The sequence below is a fragment of the Ceratotherium simum genome, chromosome 3, assembly GCF_057802395.1.
Source record: "Ceratotherium simum simum isolate JZ-2026a chromosome 3, ASM5780239v1, whole genome shotgun sequence".
Classification (NCBI taxonomy): domain Eukaryota; kingdom Metazoa; phylum Chordata; class Mammalia; order Perissodactyla; family Rhinocerotidae; genus Ceratotherium; species Ceratotherium simum.
This window is the reverse complement of record NC_141902.1, coordinates 64031431-64052354: the sequence shown is the minus strand read 5'-3', so window position 1 is coordinate 64052354 and position 20924 is coordinate 64031431. Positions and strand designations below refer to the sequence as shown.

At 38.6% G+C, this 20924-nt stretch overlaps 1 protein-coding gene across 4 annotated transcripts in view; it reads right to left on the bottom strand.

Moving 5' to 3' along the window:
- Positions 1-19699, bottom strand: part of LRRC49 (leucine rich repeat containing 49) — a 121381-nt gene extending 101682 nt beyond the window's left edge. For 3 of the 4 annotated variants that reach the window (XR_015551551.1, XR_015551549.1, XM_014780877.2), the window contains exons 1-7: positions 19405-19699; positions 18681-18737; positions 16557-16644; positions 11973-12170; positions 11528-11630; positions 8160-8363; positions 831-897 (exon numbers count right to left, since the gene is read on the bottom strand). Coding sequence is in view for 2 of the 4 variants with exons in the window: in XM_014780877.2 (XP_014636363.1) it covers positions 831-897; positions 8160-8363; positions 11528-11630; positions 11973-12170; positions 16557-16644; positions 18681-18737; positions 19405-19452 (765 nt within the window). In the remaining 2 variants the exon portion in view is untranslated. Of the gene's footprint in view, positions 1-830; positions 898-8159; positions 8364-11527; positions 11631-11972; positions 12171-16556; positions 16645-18680; positions 18738-19234; positions 19334-19404 lie in introns of all 4 variants that reach the window. The other variant, XM_087428622.1, reaches the window with a different exon arrangement.
- Positions 19700-20924: the final 1225 nt, after the last annotated feature.

Sequence of the window (20924 nt, the reverse complement as noted above, 5' to 3'; positions counted from 1 at the left end):
ATCTATTTGGTATTACCTTTTAAAGTTAAACATTGAAGTAATCTATGACCCACCAGTTTCACTCCTAGATGTAGACTCTAGAGCACTTATGGTATATGGAAGAAACACACACAAGAATGTTCTTAGAAGTACTATTCCTAATAGGAAACAAAACAACAACAAACAAGGAAACAACCCAAACGTCTATCAATAATAAATTAGAGAAAGAAGTTTTCACATAATCACAACGTGAAACATACAACAGTGAAAATGAATAAACTACAGCTACTTACTCAACATAGAAGAATCTCAGTGACATAACGTTGTATCCAAAAAGCAAACACTAGATGACAACATATAGTACAACACCTTTTGTAAATTAAGAGACAATATTACTAAACAATATATTATTTAGATACATTTATATGTGATAAAACCAACTAAAAAAAGCCCCACAAAGGAATGATAAATGTGAAATCCAGAATAGTGGTTACCTCGGAATAAAGGAGGAACACCTAAGTAGAAGAAGATCATTAGTAATAATCTAGTCCTTGGGTTGGGGTTGGATAAGATAATGTATACTTAAAAAATAAGTTAATAAAAGACTCAATAAGAAACAAAATTGTCATAACTACAAGGATTCCAAATGTTTTCTATGTTTTGTCTGTCATGTACTGCTAAGGAATTACCAAATCTTACATAAATAGGCTTAATATCTTAGAAATTTCAGTGAATCAGTAAAGTAACTCTTGAAAAATTCAACACAATTCTTAAATTCTTAAAACTTTTATAATACCAAATTTCCTGGACTTTTTTTCAAAAAACAAAGAAATGAAAAGGCTTTACAATACCTGATTTCCATGAAGGTCCAAGACATCTAAGCTTTTTAGATTCTCCAGATTTGAGATTTTCTTGATTCTGAAAATCAGAATGAGTAGAAATATGGATGTATCACATCTATGGTAAATTAAAACATGCTAAGGCATAACTCATTTGAATTTATTCTCTCTATATATATAGCTAGAGAAACAGCTATCTATATATATAGAGAGAGAGATTATATATAATTATATATATTAAACAAAAACATACTTCCCATTGATTTAATTATAATGTTAAAGATGCCATCCCACTGGGGAGAATGTCCCAAAGACAGCTTAAAAGTCGTATCTTTAGAGAAGAGCAATTCTACTTCTAAGAACCTTAGGACAAGGCACTGATTCGAAGCAATTCCCTTCACCTTAGAACACAATCTAAACTCCTTACCTCAGTCTTCGGGGCCCTAAACTTTGGCTGCTGACGCTTTCTCCAACATTACCTCCTAACATGGTTCAGGCTCGCTCACTCACTCTGCTCCAGTCACAGGGGCTTTCTTGCTGTCTCTAACCTAACAAATTCATTTCTGCCTTGGGGGGTTTACCCTTGCTGTTCCTTCTTCCTTAATGTTCTCCCCCAGAAATTCACATGGTTCACGCCTTCATATTATTCAGATCTCGGCTCAAATATATTCTTGGAGCGGCCTTTCCAGATGACCCTATCAAAAATAGCTCTCCCTTCCTGTCCCCATTACTCGCTCCTTTCTCTGCTTTAATTGACTTCATTGCATTTATCCTTGCCTAAAATTTTATTATTTATGTGTTTACTTTTTTATGATCTCCTTCCTCAAACCAAAATGTGAGCTTCAAGATAGCAGATACTTTGACATGTTCTCTACTCTATCCCCATGACAATGACAATGCCTGGCACTGACTAGGTACCTAATAAATATTTCTTTAACGAATGAATGAACATACTAACTAAATGGATGAGTTTTATGTACAAGGGTATTCATAACAGGATTATTTATCACAAAGACAAACCACCTAAATGTTTTCTACTAGACCTGCTGAGTGTGTGAATATTTATTTGGAATTTTTGATTTGCCATCTTGTGAAAAGCTAAAACATTGCTATAAATTAAAAAACACAGAATTTCATCTCTAAGAAGCCCCTCTTATATTCCCTAATGGTTAGGGCTTACCCATTGTCTCCCTCATTCCTACCTTCTATGGCTACCTTACCTGTCCAACTGCCTCCAACTGGACTCTTCTAACAAAAACATAAAACAAAACAAAACAAAAGCCACTTCCGTTTTATTCTTCTCCCTCCTATAGATCCCACTTTCTCCTACTACCATTACTCAGTAGAGCGAAAGGAGTAATGGCAAAGAAAGGACAAAAATGAAGTTCATTCAATCCATCTTTATCATCATCTGCCTATCACTATTTATTTCTGTTTTCACTGTTTACTGCCCCAAAAAGCCATTTCCACCTTTCTAAATGTTTCCAGAACCTGGATCATCCCTTGAAACTTCATACATGCTGAATGCCATGTAAACATAATACAAACTTAAACTTCATGAATTTCTATCTCCTTTTGACCTCAGCCATATTACATCATTGCCAAATCCAAAATTATATCACCACAACCAATTCAATCCAATTTAATTTATAAAAATATTTATCATACACTCACTATGTACCATCACAGTACACCACTATGTACTATGACTGCAGTTCTTCCTCTCTCTCTTAGCACACACACACACACACACCACACTCCCTTAAGACCACAATCTCCTCATCAGTCTCCTCTCTCACACAATCACACTGGCAGAATCTGCTCTTTTCCTAGAAAGCACCCTACCGCCTGAACACCCCTAAGTCACATCATCCAAACCTTTAACATCCTTCTGGCCTGACTGAAATCCTTGATTAGCCTTCATCCCGAGTCAGGCATTTAATACTATCCTATATAATACAGAAATCTCTCTAATAATCACAGCCAGTATTAATAATAACAATAATAACAGTAGCAGCCAAACCAGATGGGAAAACAGACAAAAGTTTCAACAAAATTATTCCTCCACCTGCTTTGCTCTTGAAATACCTAGAACAGTTAGAGAAAATTACAGTACCCTAATAATATGGCTTAGGACAGACTGATGCTTCCTAACAGCAATCTGACCTCACAGCTATTACAGAAGCCTTGTATTCAATTCTTTTATAGTCCCAAGCTCACATTTCCTAAAACAGAGGTTCTCAAACTTCTGCGTGTGCATCAGAATCATCTGGAGGGCTTGCTAAAAATAGATTGCTGAGCCCCACCTCCAGAATTTCTGGGATAGGGTCCAAAAATTTCCATTTCTAACAAGTTCTTGGGTGATACTGATGTTGCTGGTCCAGGGATCACATTTTGAGAAGTACTGCCCTAAAACATAGACCTTCCTCCTCATCAAATCTCAGTTCTCTCCTCATAAGAGCTTTACGAGGATGAACTCACCTATTAAACAGAAAATAGTAAAACCTATTCTAAGGAAATAATCAGAGATACAGAAAAAGATTTATGGACAAGGATATTCATCACAGCATTATCATAGCAAAAAAAAAGACACAAAATGTAAATGTCTAACAAAAGGGAAATATTAAGTAAATTATTACATATATTCATATACATGATGCAGCTCTTAAAAAGCATATTTTCAGAGAACATTTAATGACCTAGGATAATGTAGATAATATAATAACAATAATAATAAAATATTATAATATTTTATTTATATTTATTATATTTGTAATATAATAAAATAATAATAAAAATAATATACCATACACATGGTATAAAAACCAATTTTGTAAAACCATGATATGTGAGTATAGAAGAAAGTGTGCTACTCAATGTTGATAACAAAAATTTGGAAATTAGGCAGAGGGATGACTGCATGTCCTTTCAATGTCATATCAGAGCACTGTCAACAAGCATGCCTAAGGAACATCTGCCTATTTACTACCGATTAGAGCCCAAACTCTGTAAAGTTATATACTAACTTGTAGAAAACTAATAAGATGTAATGATTATTTTTGCCAGGTAAGAATGTAATTTATTTTGTCTAATAGAAAGATAACCTGAGGGTTATGATTTTACTGCTTTGTAGAACATTAACCTGTTTTATAACTTAACAATCTTATTCCAGCATCCTTTACTTGTCATTGACTATATATCAGTTTCTCTTATCCTCCTTTGGACGAGCTTTGTCATCCCACTGGTTCCCTCATTACATATTGAGTTAATTAAAATGCTGGCCCGTAATTACTATCTATTTGTCTGAGAATTATATTTTTAACATTTTGAAAATTACACACAAGGGATGGAGATGGTCTCATCCCAAAGTTCTCTGATTTGGAAGATCAATGTAATCTGTTTCTGCATTTTTCAGAAACTCCGGGCACCTTTAAGGCACTTCAGTCACAGAAACCTTCATGTGCAATATGTCTTCCTACAGAATTCCATCAGGGCCTCACATGCTGTTAAGCTACACAGTAAACAGTCCCTATGTGTTGTGACTTGGGCATTCTCTTAGCTTTGACACACAGCAGCTTTACGACTCCCACTTCAGATTCTGAGTGCCCAGGTGAATACGAAGAAAAACACACAAGTTGTTCAGTCAGTTAAACTCAAGACCAACCAAACATCTTGCTGTCTTGTTCTCATCAATTGCCTTTGCCATAGATTCTCTCCCCACCCTCAGTGCCTGAAAGGACATAAAAACAGATCCAATTCTAAAGAATGCAGAGGCAGATGAAGGCATCAGTTGACCTAGGAGGCCACTTGTCAGATCCGGTATTGATGTGAGGAATTTGCAGAATCCTAGTCAGTTCCCAATAGTTAAGGATTTTTATCTTAACACCAATGTGACCTGGAAGATTTTTTAAAAAGAAGTTCTCCCATTAACCAGAACTGAAACTAGGAAAAGACAAGGCTCGCCCATTAAATACCTCAGCAGCTATAGACCTCTAGGGGTATATCACAGCTTGTCTCTGCAGGGCATATTATGTTACTTATGCGAGGATAAGGACCCCATTATAGGGTCTATATGAAAACTACACTTTTCAGGTGTCAGAGACAAATCCTTAAGTGAGAACCTTCAAGGAATCAAAAGGAAAGGAATACGGAATCCCAGGGTCTGGCAGAGAGTTTTGTACCTACTGTCCTGGGTGATCAGAAGAAAATGCAGAGAAGTTCTATTCATTAGCCTGTGATCAGGAGAGCATTAGAAGATCTCACAAGGATAAACAGGGGATACAGAAAGCAGAAGAGTGAGATGGCAAGAACTTCAATAGCAAAGTGGTACAGAAGGGTGGGGAGTTCTTTGGTAGCAATGTAAACTTCTCATACAGAATCTGAGCAGGGTCTTTCTAGCTTTTGAGAAGAAACCTTTGTTGGAGCTGCTTGAACTTAGAGGCATATGGCTGCCCTGGATTTTCAAATATGGTTCCATTGCCTTGGAGTTAAAGATGGTGCAGTGCTGTGCCATGTCGGAGGGAGCAAACTTTCTGGACTTGACCAGCAGAGGGTAACAAGTCATCCACAACAAACGTGAGGAGACAGGGTAGCAGATGTGCTTCTCTCTTCTCCAACATTCCTCAGCCAGGTTTGCATAATGTTCACTCAAGTACTGCCACAGGATAGATTTGCAACTTCAAGGCTCACAGCCCCCTTGCCATGACAAAGTCAGCTGGTTGGAAAGCGCTAAGCATATGTCTTAGGGATCAGATTTGCATTGTACTGATACTTCAGAAATATGCAATTTGGGAAAATGTGGAAAGTTGTCTTCTGACTCATTTTCTTTTTTATTCAAGAACACTAACAGTTCTAGAACTGTTTAACAGCTATTTTCTTTGTGTGAAAAATAAAGTAAAATATGACCAAAATCAAACAAACAAAAAGATGGAGGAGCAGAAAGAGGCAGAAGAGACTGCATCAGATTGCTTTTCCTTGACCAAGGTAAGGATAGAGAAGGGCATTAGGTCCCTTAGAGCTGGAGGAGCAAAGAGACATGTAGAAAGGTCAGAAAGTCAGATAGACTGGTGTCTTTGAGGCACAAATTATTTTTTTAAAACTTAATTATTTTTGAGAAGCCAGTGAAGCTGAAGAGTAGAAGCAATAAAAGAGAATAGATTGAGAGAGGATTTAAAATGTTAGGAACCAAGGGTAGCTCTTAGATACTATGTTTATAATTTTTTATTTATTTATTTATTTATTTTCCCCCAAAGCCCCAGTAGATAGTTGTATGTCATAGCTGCACATCCTTCCAGTTGCTGTATGTGGGATGCGGCCTCAGCATGGCCAGAGAAGCGGTGCGTCGGTGCGCGCCCGGGATCCGAACCTGGGCCGCCAACAGCGGAGCGCGTGCACTCAACTGCCAAGCCACGGGGCCTGCCCCAGATACTATGTTTAAAACTATAAAAGGAGATTAAAAATATCACTGGAAAACACCTTACTCAAGGACTAAAAGGAGGGCATAAAGGCAATGGTTTGCTGTTGTGAGTGCCGTCCAATCAATTCCAGACTCCTAGTGACCCTGTGTACAGCAAAGCGGAACCCTGCCCGGTCTTTTTGCACCATCCTCTCATCTTCCGGCACTATATCAAACAATGCTGGGCAATTCAGAGGGTTTTCACAGCCAATTTTCTCGGAAGTAGGTGGCCAGGTCCTTCTTCCTACTCTTGTCTTAGTCTGGAAGCTCCACTGAAACCTGTCCACCATGGGTGACCCCGCTGGTATCTGAAATGGTGGCATAGCTTTCAGCATCACAGCAACACGCAGCTGCCACAGTATGACAACCGACCAATGGGCAGTATGGTTCCCTGACTGGGCAAGGAACCCCAGGCATCAGCAGTGAGAGCGCTGACTCTTAACCACTAGACCATCAGGGCTGGCAAAGGGTGATGATACTAAAGAATAAATGGAAGCTAGACAAACAAATCAATAACTCCAAGGATCAGAAACTAATAAAGAAATCTCTGAGAGAGACAACAGGGAGCACCTTGAAGGGAATGCCTAAAATGTATGAAAAGGTTACTCCTCACTTTACTCAGTAAACTGGTCTAGTGGCATACTGCTACTGTATATCGTTTGTACACATCTAACCTTGCAAAAGTCACTTTACATCTCCATTTCTTTGTCTATAAAATGAGACAGCTAATCTCTGAGGTCACTTCAAGCTCTAATACTCTATAATCCTATAACTCCCCCAAATACCCTCATGCTACCATAATGCTTAGTTTAACACTGGAATAACCAATTATAGGTGACAAACTACACTGACAGGAACTTTCAAGAAAGCACAGAGAACAGACAAGAGCCTAGAACTCTGGGACATGATCTTGGAAAAAGTATCTTATATTATCATTGGCTAGTGAGAATAAAGAGGTAATTCAAGATCCATGCTGTGGGGGGGGGGGGGTGGGGGGAACCAACCTTAGGTATAATGCCATATCTAAACTTTATCACTTGATAATATAAAAATCATTTTTGGATTTTGCTAAAGAGACCTTCTTTGCAGGAATTGCAAAAGCTATCCAGTAAAACACAATAGAGAGAAAAGTCATGAACAAATCTCAAGGAAATTGGTCAGGAATTGTGTAACTGCATTACATAATAGAGATTTATGGAAGGAACTGGGCAACTTCATATAGGATGTACTATTATATACATACTGAAAATATCTGAACAAGAATCAACCAGTAATTTGACAATCACAAAGTATCAAATGTCCCTTAGTCAGGCACTGAGAAGAAACACAAGTGAAACACATAAGCTTAAAGTGAATATACATGCTTAAAATATAGCTTAGATCCAGCCACGATGGTCTAGTGGTTAAAGTTCTGTGCTCTCCGTCTTGGTGGCCCAGGTTCATTTTCCAGTCGTGGAACCATACCACTTGTCTGTCAGTTGCCATGCTGTGGCAGCAGCTTACATAGGAAAATAAGAAGGACCTACAACTAGAATATATAACTATGTGCTGGGGCTTTGGGGAGAAGAAAAAAATATACATACACCATAAGAAAACATAAAGTTAAGGCCAAAGTCTGCTATTTACTGCCATATAAGATATGGCACTGGAAAGCAAGGGAAATAATAAAATACACACTCAATAAATGTTATTTTGTTAGACTAACTGTCACACGAAATCTCATAAAACAAATTATGACTGAATCTTAATCCATTCAAACACACTTTCAAAAAATTTTAGTCTATTAGTTTCTTAAGTATTATTCAATTCTGAGTTGCCATCTAAATACCATAGGACTCAACATTAGTCCTACGTATAACAACTCAAAACTGCTCTACAAAGATTACCTGTTTTTCCCCAACAGAAGGACACGGAGGGATCTCAGAGTACAAAGCCCGCTAATTTCTTCAATCTGGTTATCATATAAATCCAAGAATATTAGCTTTTGCAGATTAGAAATATTTTGGATCCGAGTTATAAAATTGTGTTGAAAATTCAACAAACGCAGGTGTTCCTCCCCATCGATGATAGGACATACAGTCAGCTTTTGCCTAGAAAACATTTTAAAAAGTTAATAAGGTTCTGATTTGGCAGCCTGCCTCCTCTTACGAATAGTATTAGTAGTATCTTTGTGCTCCCATGCTCAGAGGAGAAAAAGATAAATAGAACTACTTCTTGCCTCCATGAATTAAGCATCCTAGATCTAATTATAAATCATTCATATAAAAGCCAATATACTTTGACAAGGGTAATTATTAAAATTAAGTATAAGCTCTCATTGTATTAAAAAAATCTCCAATATCAATTCTTTCACATAAAATTTACTTAACATCAGAGAACACTCAAGGTGATTGCTTTCTGTGATAGAGGTTGAGATGTCTCAAAGAACCATGTCACATAACCAGAGAAATGCCCTTGCCATCAATCCACTGATACAAAGACTGTCCAAGCAACTAAGTCATCAGAAAAAAAAACATACCAAAGGATCTCTCCTAGAATCACAGAGTCCTGAGCTGGATGATATCTTAGGAAGAGCAAGAAATTCAGCTACCTACAGGTCACTTTGATGAAAATAATTTCATCCTGAAATCCACTAACAGTAAGGTGGTCCTTTGAACATTTCCTCAGAAGCTTAAATTTTAGGCGTATGTTTACATGTTCAACACTAACTTTGAACTTTGCAGAACATTTAGCATGCTTAGGGTAGGATGAAATGTTAATAAAATACGCCTTTAGCTATATTTAAAACAGTAAGCTTCTATTATGCAAAAAGTTATAATATACTACATGTGAAGTAAATATGTGCAGGGCCCTTTAAGAATTCTACTAGTGTAATAAAATGGCCAGAAAGGAGCAATTCTACTCCGAGATTTCCAACAGAGTCTTCAGGAAAAATGTCGCTCTATTGATCAGAGTGTGAACGACTCTAATTGGGAGATTTATTAGAAATATTTCCTTTCAGTAAAAATCAAGTTAACGTAATCTTTAAAGAAAATAAATCAGTGCTACATGCATAAGTAAACTGTGGAAGTGATTGAAGAATGATTTTAACAGGGAAATAACTGAACGTTAATGGTTGACAAAGATATGATATTTACAAATACAGGCCCTGAAGAAATTGGTTTAAAACAGAAGAAAAGTTAAAAAAAAGAAATATGTAACAGTTTAATTCTTTTAACGTGTGCTTAGTATTTAGCATTCATTTCATACATTCAATTACACTACCACATTTGGTACTTCTGTTTTATAAATTATAAATTAATAAATTGTAAGTATTCTAGTTTAAAATTTATATCTTTGTGCATCAGCTTAGCAAAACACTTAAATTGTTTCATTTTTCCTGCTTCATCTTCCTGTTTCTCATAGCTAAACTTACTAATAACTCCAGCTTCTAGTTCAATCAATTCTGGAGTCAGTCATCACCGAGATAGGAAAATAACCTCTGACTCTCCTCTTACATAAGCTGCTGTAGCTTGAAATAAAGTCACTTTCTCAGATTCCAAATCCAGTGACTAAGTCCCAACTCCAAGGCTCACTTGTACACCCCTTAATCCTACAAGTCCCTGTCATCCATCAAAACAAGCAAACAAACGCACATGATAATCCACTGCTCTCAGGGGAGTGTATTATGCCTACAAAACTCCTGGGTTGATACCTCTCCCACCCCATTACTGACGTGTCTATTGGACAATGCTTTCCCTCTGCATTTCCTACTTGGTGCTGACAGGCTGCCCTCCTGGTACTCCAGGCCTACTCTAACTCCCAGAACAGCCAGAGCCTAGCTCTTTGAAGCTGAGACAGTTCCCTTGGCCCTGACTTTCCCAGGTTAGCAAGTCTCCCCCTGATGAGAGTTTGCTTCTTCACCCCAGAGGCCCATGTGCCGAGGACCACCTTCACAATTGCCTGAGTCAGCCCAAGCTACAACACAGGTGCCTGCCTTGTTATGTCATCCTCTTACAAATACTGGCTCCTGTTAGTGTCCAGTAACATGAAACTGAAGGGCTGAGGTACTATTCTTGGTTGGACTTTTAAACACAGATTAAAATTACCACAAAATCCCTCTAAATATTAAAATGATATTGTGAAAGCTATAAACATTAGATAGGATTAGAATCTCAAAAACCAATAATACTGCAAAGATCTCATGAGAGATACTGCCCTCAAGTGTTACTTTGCCTACAAAACAACATATACCCTCCAGAAGAGCTTGCCCCAACCACAAACACAACAGCCCATGAGAATTTGCTGTCAGGTGTGCACTGCTAAGCTAAACGTATGCACAGCAGAGATGGCCTCTCTGCTGGTTTTAGCACTAAGTTAAGGTTAGGATCCTTCATCCACCATTCTATTACAGATATCTTCCTAGATTTAAAGACGGGGATCAAGTCCTCAATATACCCATTCATTCAAAACTTTTTATTGAGAGCCTATTTTGTGCCAGGCTCTGTTCCAGGTGCTGGGCATGCAGAACTGAACCAAACTCCCAGTGCTTGTGGAACTTATACTCTAGGAGGAGGAGACAGACAATAAACATGATAAGTAAAATATTTACTATGTTAGAGGGTGACAAGTGCTAAGAAGAAAAATAAAGCGGAGAAGAGGGGCTGGGGACTGTCAGGGTGGAAGGGGTTGCAGCTTTGGAGAGCGTGCCCAGGGAAGGTCAACTCTGAGATGACGACATCTCAGCAAAGACCTAAAGAAAGTAAGGGAGTGAGCCTACAGCTATGTGGAGGAACAGCCTCCAGGCAGAGGGAACAGCAAGTGCGAAGGCCCTGAGGTGTAAGCGTGCTTGAGGTACTCAAGGAGCAACAAGGAGGCAGGTGTGGCTGTAGCAGAGTGAGTGCAGGAGAGATCAGGGGGAGATGAGGCCAGTGAGGTAACAGGAACTAACTGGATAGGGCCCAGAAACCTGTGTGAGGACTATACTGGAAAGTTTTTTCTACCCTAAAATCCATTTCCATCAATGTCATATTTTAGAATTTCTATAGAACTCTTTCAGAGTATTGTCAAGTTCTTTTACATTATATAGATATAAAATTCCTCCCCATACCCCCGGAAGGATAAATAAAAAACTGGTCACAGTGATTATACCTAGGTAGGAGAACTGGATAGCTGGAGAAGAAGAGGAGGGAGAGAGACTTTTGTACCTTTCAAACCTTGTACCGTGTCTATGTATTATCTAGTCAAAAAATAAAATAAAATAAATTGTCCTCACCTTTCTAGGGTCAACCTGTCTGAGTAAAGAATTTTCTCTTCAGAAGAACGTTGGAGAATAGGAAATGATGGCATTGACGAGCTCACCAAATTAATATGTTCACCTATTGAAAATGATACATAAATTACTTGATTAAGAAAAACCTTTAAAATCTTGAAACTAAAGTCACCTTATATTTGGAAGACTTTGGCACATACAAGTATTTTTTCTATAAAGTATAGTTTCCATAGCTCTCCATATTTGAAATTAATTACTCAATTTGAGTTTGTTTCTGTCCTCCTCAAACCTAAACCATGTGTTCTGTGTATGCCAAAAATTCGTCCCTTGCATTACAGACTGGTTGAAAGCACAGCACTACTCTAGTGCTATCTTCATCCCTTTATAATCCTGACTCCTACTCCTAAGTTTTAACTCTCTCGTAACTGAGATGATAGTCCCTCATTACCAGATACATTGGGGCCAGCACTATGACAGCCCTGCCGGATTCTGGACTTTGAAGGTGTCTGAATGGAAGAATCTCCAAATGCTGAAAAGGAGCTCGTGGTAGTTTTCATTTCCAGCCCACATAGTTCTGTCACGTTTGTTGTGGATGAGATGCATGATGATTTATTACGAGGCGAAGGGCTTATTACTCTTCCGTCTCCTTCAAAATATCAAAAAGTTTATCACAAAGCTACACAATACACGACTTTGCTACAGGAAATACAGAGAAAATACTCGTGGATAACAAATGTAAACCTCGCATTCTCTCTTTTTCTTTGTATGTTCAGCTGCTATTAGTAGAGAATGCTGCAGAGACCAAAGGGGATATCACTAAATGTTGTACACTTGCAATTAGGGTCCACAGGTATATGACACTCCTATGAGGTTTACAGGGTGTTGGTTAGACGGTGTCCCTGCCATTAAGTAGCTTTCAATCTAGTGAACAAACACATACGAAATTAATAAACTATACAGAACAACATGCATAAAACACAGAATAAAAAATAATACTTCCTTCTATACTCACATGTAAGTGTATCTGGTATTTTTCACTTAATGAAGATGGTTACAGATGGGTTTTGGGAGACATGGATATTAAGATATATTCTAAAGACCTAGAAGAATATAGAATGGTCAAGAGGAGATGCTGGGAAGTTCCAGAAATGAGGTAAGATTTGAGTAATGGGTCAAAGGTGACAGTTTAACACCAGAGGAAATCTACTGTATTTTCCTGTATAAAGAGAAAATCTCCTGAAAACAGCAACTGATGTTAAAGTGCTTGAGGGGAGAGAGGAGCAGTAAAACAGAACCTAAGGTTACCACAGAATTCTGCTGCTTAAATTGACCAATAAGGTGAAAAGATGAAACCAAATCTAGGAAGCCAACATACTCTTTGGGAGGCCATCAGACAATATGATGACAACTTAAAATCAAGTTCCATATAGACCATATCAAAGAGCTGTAAAGCAATGGTATTTGCCAGCATCTCTAGGTCTGCAAGGCATAAACCAAAGTATCACACACTTAGCTTCCTCAACAAAATAATCACTGCTCACATCCCACTTTTCTGAATATCATGAAGTACCAAGATAACTCATAATGATGATCTAGAGTACAAGCATTCAGAATTGACATCATGTTCAGCAATGAACTGGTCTTGTGACCAAGCAAACAGGATTCAGAAAACTGATTTGGAAATCAAAAATCAGATGGTTAAAAAAACAAAAACAAAACAAACTAGTCTAAGGATTAACCAGTCAGCCAAAGATGATAAAGGAAAAACTGCAAATAATAGACAACCTCGATTTCTCTCACTAGCATCAGAGTTAGGTTTTTTGAATTATTTTGTTAAGGCTTCAAGCCAATCCTCAATTTAAGAGGCAGATTTAAACTTCATAAGACTTGAGATGTAAAGGCAATAATCAAAGAGTAAATCTAATTTACACTCAGTGAATAAAGGAATTTTATCCTCATAGTTTTCAGCTCCTAGTGTACAAAGAAGTCATAACCACTACCCGCATGATGAGTTTACTATCATAATCAGTGTTATATACAACTTACAATAAATAGCAAGAGATAAGAATGATTAGGTGGAAAGGCCTTAAAATCCATGAACAAGATCTTCTAAATGACTAGGAACCAGAGTGACCTGTGGTTGAAACACTGACATATTTATGTGGATATATAAACACCCACACATATACACATATATATGTGTACTACACACCCACATATATATGTGGGATGAAACATCCACACATATCCCAAAATAAGAAATGGAGTGAGTTAATTGGAAATCTGTTTTGTATATACTATTTCTGTTAAAAATGAAAATCAGAATTTCTTGCATTTTAGTATAAAATCAGCATTTTAGTATAAAAATGCTGAATGAATTCTTTCATAATTAGGATCTCAAAGTGCTAAGAGGCATATGACTACCTTTGGTAAGAATCTTCACTGTGTACTGTACTTTAGATACATGGATGGATGGGTGGGTAAATGGATGGACAGGTGGACGGATGGATAGATGGATGGACAATGGGCGGGTGGACAGACAGATGGGTGAATGGCTAGCTAGCTGGCTGGCTGATATAGTACATTACCATAAATGTGTACCTACTCGGCCTTATCTTTGAGATTGCTTTGGCAACCAAAATCCTAATTCTAGATTTTCCAGTGATTTATCATGATCTTAAGAGCCAAGCACTGCCTCTTCCCCTCTATACACACATTTTGGAATTCTTAATTAAGTGCTTTAATCAATTAAGGTCTGCTCAACTGAGATTTTACCGTGTAGTAGTCCCCAGAGTATCCGGCTCTTACAAAATCTCAAAGATATAGGGATTAACTCTGAACAATATTCTAAAAAGCCTAAAAGAAATCACACACCAGGGCTGGCCCCGTGGCTTAGTGGTTAAGTGCACATGCTCCGCTACTGGTGGCCTGAGTTCGGATCCCAGGTGCGCACTGACGCACCGCTTCTCCAGCCATGCTGAGGCCGCGTCCCACATACAGCAACTAGGAGAATGTGCAACTATGACATACAACTATCTATTGGGGCTTTGGGGAAAAAAAAAAAGGAGGAGCATTGGCAATGGATGTTAGCTCAGAGCTGGTCTTCCTCAGCAAAAAAAAAAAAAAAAAAAAAGAGGAGGATTAGCATGGGCTGATCTTCCTCAAAAAAAAAAAAAAAAAAGAAATCACACACCAAGTTTTGGACTAATCAGCCAAACTAAAACATCGAGTTTTTTTACTTTGGACTGAGAGTACCATTGGTTAATTTATGCTGACAAGCTATTATATATGTTCAATTAATTTTGAAAAATAAGTGATGGAGTGAAATTAATTACAACGATTGGGTATTAGGATGCAGTTTATTAGTGGTCCCCGAATTTTTCCTGATAAAGTTACTTATACTTTTTCCAGTTTCATGCCTTTAGAGGTAGAATGGTGAGTACAAAAGCCAAGAAAACAGCTCTAAGCTACGTGGCCTTCTTTACATGAAACTGCCTGGCACTATGGAGGAGGCACATTTGGAAACAACCAGGTACAAATGAATAGCCTGTCAGAGAAAATTATTTTTAATAAAATATTTTAATGAAAAAAAATTAGGTTTATTTTTCCCTAAAAAATTAATTTGTATTTTATGGGTCCTTACTTACGTATAAGACTTTATTCATCTCTCAGGTTCACAAAATTCAGTGTGTCCACACTACTCCTCACTAGCAAATATCTAGTAATACGTACTTTACCACTTAAATAAATTTACCTGGCCAGTCATCCACAAATCTGTACACCAACTTCCTCTTCTGACTCAAGAAAAGCTTGGGAAAAGTATTTGATTCATGATTTAGAAAACAAATTTAAGATATTATTATCAAAAATGTGAAGAAAATTCATAATGCAAACATAAAATATCCAAGTTGAGAATTTCCAGGTTCACTTCTATAACTCTGTGCCTAAAACAGTGCCTGGCATATAAAACACATTCAATAAATATGTATTGAACTGAACCAAAGAAAAGCAAGACAGATGCTGTAAAACTGCAGTTAGGTTGATGGCATGTCCAGCAATTGGCCAAGACAGGAGTAGTAGGATACAGGAGAGAGAAAAGGTGTGTCAGATTAGATGGGTCCAAGAGGAAGGTCTAGAAGTAACGAAACAAAAAGGGAAAACTAATCAATATTCAAAATTACCATCTGTTCATGCAGTAATGAGATGAACAATCTAGAGAGGCCTATACCCATCAGCCCTCATACGAACTCCTAGGAGGTGAGGACGGTACTGTACATAAGGATTCTGTAGTGCTTAACACTAGCACATTACAGATAGCTAACAGTTGTTAGCAACTCACTAACAACTCGAATGTGCCAAAGGAAATTTCTCCTTGAATTAAAAAATACATGTCAGAAATATAACCAGATCATATAAGGCAGTATTTTTAAAAGAGTGGTCCACAAACCACACCTATCAGAATCATTTGAGACATTAATAAAATGCACATTTTCAAATCCCACCCAAGACCTACAAAATCAGAATGGAGAAGGGGAAAAATGGAAGGGGAGCACTAAAAATCTGCATTTCTAACAAGATCTGAGGTGATGCGCACTAAAGTTTAAGGCCTTTGATATAAAATATCTATAACTACGTGTGCTAGTAAGGGAAAGAGATTATTTCTTTTCTATTCCTAACTTTCCACTCTTTCCATTGATTTCTTATTTCCTAAAGATCTGTGTTCCTATCCTCTTACTTTTACTAATTAGCCATTTTTCCTAGTTCTAATACAGTATTTGGAAGGTTCTTTCCCATTCTCTTGTGCATAGCCCGCTCCCAAACTAAAATGCAATAAATTTTTCTACATTGGAAATAAGCTACTATTCTGTGTATATAAAACCAATTCTGATTTAAACAAATACCAAACCAACTTGGTAACCAATGAACCATTTCATTTTTAATTCAAATCTGTTTGGGTCTAGAAATTCAACATTACTAAACAATGTTACTTAAAGAAGATAAATCACATCTGATCTCTACTGACTGACAATACCTTGCCTACTTGAGTAGTTTCTTTCAAGGTCATGCTGTAAGAGTCGACCAGGGAATGATGGTGTTTCTTTATGTAGCTTGAATTCAACCTAAAAAACATTATTTAAGAAAAAAATATTTGGAGAAGAATTTAACAATAAGTAATGAATATAATTATAAAATAACATATAATAACTGATACATGCTACAACACAGATGAACCTTGAAAATATCACGCTAAGTAGAAGAAGCCAGACACAAAATTCCACATATTGTATGATTCTATTTATGAAATATCAATAATAGGAAAATCTATAGAGACAGAGAGCAGATTTGTGGCTTCCAGGCGGGTAGGGGATGGGGTATGGGGAGTGACTGCTTAATGGATACAGGGACTCCCTTTGGGGTGATAAAAAGTTCTGGAACTAGATAGTGGTGATGGCTGCATAACACTGTGAATGTATTTAATACCACTGATTTGTACAATTTTAAATGGTCAAAATGGTAAATTTTATGTTATGTGTATTTTACGACACACACACAAAAAATCAGTCAATTTCATGAGGTCAGAGGAAACCATGCGCCAATCTAAGGCACTCCTAATGCCCTCATACCCTCACCACAAATACAATGAATACAAGAATCATTTTCTCAAAAACAAAAGCAAAAAATATACAATAGAAACTTAGTTCTGTTAAATAAAAATCCCTATGTTTTTATCATTAAAATTCCTTCAAGAGTCCAATTATAACATCATAAAATTATATAAATAAACCTTCTAAGAAGGGTCTTTTTTTAAACTGATTTTAACTTACTTGATAGGAGGACTGAGAAAACAACTTCTCGTGATTAGCCACAAGAAAAACCCTAAATACAAATCTCAAAAGAATTATGATGCTTCTGATTCACTCAGACTATAAACATTATAATAGCATTTGCTTTATATCCTTATGAATTAGGTGAGCTGAAGGCATTTTCTCAGAACATACATCCACACAAGGGAAAATGAATGGTTTGGAAAGAATTTGGATGAGGTACACAGTTCCTAGAAACACATTATAAAGGTAGAATAGGATTTGTCCAGTGAAACCAATTAGCAAAGGTTTGGACAGAATCCATTATGTCCAATTATAATAAAGAATACTTTCAATGTCTTTATTTGCTATTTATTTACATTATTTGTTCTTTATATGCTATTTATTTATTAGTTTTTATTATTTGCTCTTTATATGCTGTTTATTCAAGATGACCAAATGATCTCTCTTCCAAGGGTTCATCTTCATATACATAATGTAATCAACTGTTGCCTCTTTGACTAATGGTGTCCTTCCATCCACCCTCCTCGTGCCCCTCCTTACCCTCCTTGTGCTGCTGCCTGTAAACTCTGTCCTTCACTTTAGAGTTCCTCCAGTGACGTCTATTTAACAATTTTTTAGGAAAAAACTGAGTTGTGATGGTTGGAGGTGTCCAACTTGGTCAAAGCAGAAAAAATTGTGTCCTGTCTTGAGATATAGTTGTGTGGGAGGTGGGTGAGTATGTTTGAGCACTGAGGTGAAACAGGAGGGTAAGAAAACCATGTGTATCTAAAAAATCAAATCAAAAGCCAGAAATTATGGAAATGCCAGGGATATTATGGGCAAATTGGAAAAAGAGAATCTCATGTTCACGTTTTAACTTCTAAAGAGTATTAAGCCCATATATTTCCACTGCTAATCTATTTTTTCTCCCCTGATTTTAAATGGAATATGTAAATATGTTCCCCCAAATTATCATATTTTATCCATTATAAGATTCCATCAGTAGTAAGACATACCATCATTTTACCCACTGCTAAGAAAGAAAAAACTTTCCCAATTAAACTATTATGTGCCACCAATTATAAGAAGGATCTTGATTTAAGAAATGTTTAAATGTCAAAAAAAAAAAAACCACTCACCTCTTGTAATTGGTGAAATAAGATTCAGTTTTTAAAAGAGGTGTTTTGGTTTTATGTAGGCAGAAAATAAAAATTAGCTTTATAATGGAGACCAAAGTAAATATACTTAAAATTTCCAGGCCAGACTCTACTCTTTAAATCATGCTGCTATTTGTGTAGAACATAAAATAATTTATCTTCAATGTAAATACAAATCTGCTTAAATCTTACTTTGTTTTTTTCAGGAAGCGATGATGTTTGAATAACCAGATGAAGCCCACAGTTCACCTGCAATGTAAAAATTGAGCCATAAAATATGTTCTTAACTTAAATACACACACACACACATTCCTCCCCAAAATAATACAGATAAAGACATAACAAAAAATTGGAATAAAACAGCATGTTTGTTTCTGGTAAATGATCATGTTCTGAGGATTTGCTGAAAACAATAAAGTCGCAACTAAGAATTAAAAGGTTTCACTGTGATTCATTTTCCAAAATGTCTGCAGCAATTTAACCCTCTACTTAGCACCTCAGGATTTTGACTCTTGCCATTTCAGGTCTAAGTAAATATCCCAATGGGACAGTGAAGGGGGTGGGAGTGTCCGTTAATAATAAATTCTTTTCTTAATTAAAAAAAAGAAAAGATAAGAAAAAGAAAGAAATTGACTGGTTAAAGGAATTTAAATGAACCTGAGCCTTTCACAGCAGACCAGCTCCACCTTCTGGGAAGCCCAGATTCTGGACAAGACTTTGAATACCCATCATACAATATTAAATACCCTCCAAGTGCCTTGGTCCAGTCCACGAATCTCAAGCCTCGGTCAGACAATAGCTTGAGCAGACTCAGCGGTCCTGGTCCCAATAATACAGCCCATCACCTAGGACAAAGACGCCAGTCAGAAAGGACGATACGAATGGGAAGAAAGGGAAAGTAGGAGACCCAACCTACGTTGTTCGTAGCCCGTCCAGAAACAGAGCGGTACTTCCCGGGAATCATGGCAGAAGACAGTACAGGATCTGTTAGATCGGCCTTAGAACTGACGCTACAGCAGAGATTCAAAGAGGCCGAAAGGGGTCATCTCCCAGGCAACCCGCTCAGGGGTTACCATGGGAACTACCACTTCCGGTCTGGTCCTCTCCCAAATCAACTGGCCAACAAAGTCGTTAGAGCATCTGGTTATATTTGGGGGGCCAGTGCGTCAGCACTTCCTCGTTCGGTTTTGCTGGCCTCATAAAAACAGAGTGGGAGTGCGGATGGGGAGGAGGAAAAGACCGGGAAGAGGCTGGCCCCCTCGGTAGCTATGACAACCACCACTTCCGGTCCGCGCCTCTTTACGGCCCACCTGAGCTCTGCCCGCGCGAAATTTGTATCCCGCTGCCGGTGGCCGTCTGCTCTCTGCGGAGGACCACAAGGAGGAGGGGGAGGAAGCTACCAAAGAGCCGGGTACCCTCGCCTGTGGGGCCGCGGGTCGGCATTTCCCGTGGCCGGAGGTGGGGGAGGGGAACCGGCCCGACGCGGCGTGGACAGGCGAAGGGAGGACCGCCTCCCCCGGGCGGCGGCCGGGAGCGCGGTCGTGCGGGGCTCCGGGGCCCCCGGCTCCCCCGTTCCAAAGGCGGCCGCCACGTCCGGGCAGTGGCTGTTCCGCTTCCCCCAGGACCGGGCCGTGCGGGGCCATGACCGCTCCGTTATCTGCTCCCACCACTTCGCCCGGCCCGTGTTGACGTCTCTTCGGTTATCCAGAAGAAGCTGCGCTTCTGCCAGCGCCTGAGGCTTGAGGCGGGCGCCGTGCCCACCCTGCACGGGGTGGGGGGGAGATGTCCCCGGGGCGGGGAGTGTCTCCGCAGCCCCAAGGGAGAGGCAGAGGGAGACCAACCGGGCGGCCCCGGAAAGCGGGGAGCGCCCCAGCAGTCAGGCAGCCTCCGGGGCTCTCCTCCCCGCCGCGAACAGGGCTGCGGCTTTACGGGTAGAGGGACACCCAGGCGTCCACCGAGGCTCGTGGCTAGGCTCCTCCACTTAGTGTCACCTTGGGAAAGGCGCCTCACCGCGAAGATTTCTGTGTTCTCATCTTTAAAATTCGGAGTGTGCTTTAGAGGTCATCTCCAAGATCCTGTTCAGCATTAACACTTTGGGGTTATAGTTCCTTCTAACTTCTCCTCCCCCAAAACTCACACAGACACACTCTTGTCCTTCAGATTATAGAGTCGCTTTCACTCTTCCGCTCCAGAGTTTTTAAATAGAAGGGGTTTAATTTGAGCGAATCTCAAGAAATGGAGTGCTTGAACTTTTTGCATAACATATTGCAGAAGCTTGAGGAAATGTCAGTTACACTGTCAAAATGGTGGGGGAAAGGGGCCTGCAGAGCTGCTGATGAAGATGGGGCTTGCTAATAAACAATCCCTTCCCGCTCCTAAACTTCCTCTTCACTAGCTGCCTTTAAATTAAATCATCCTAGTGAGCTGAATTTTCCC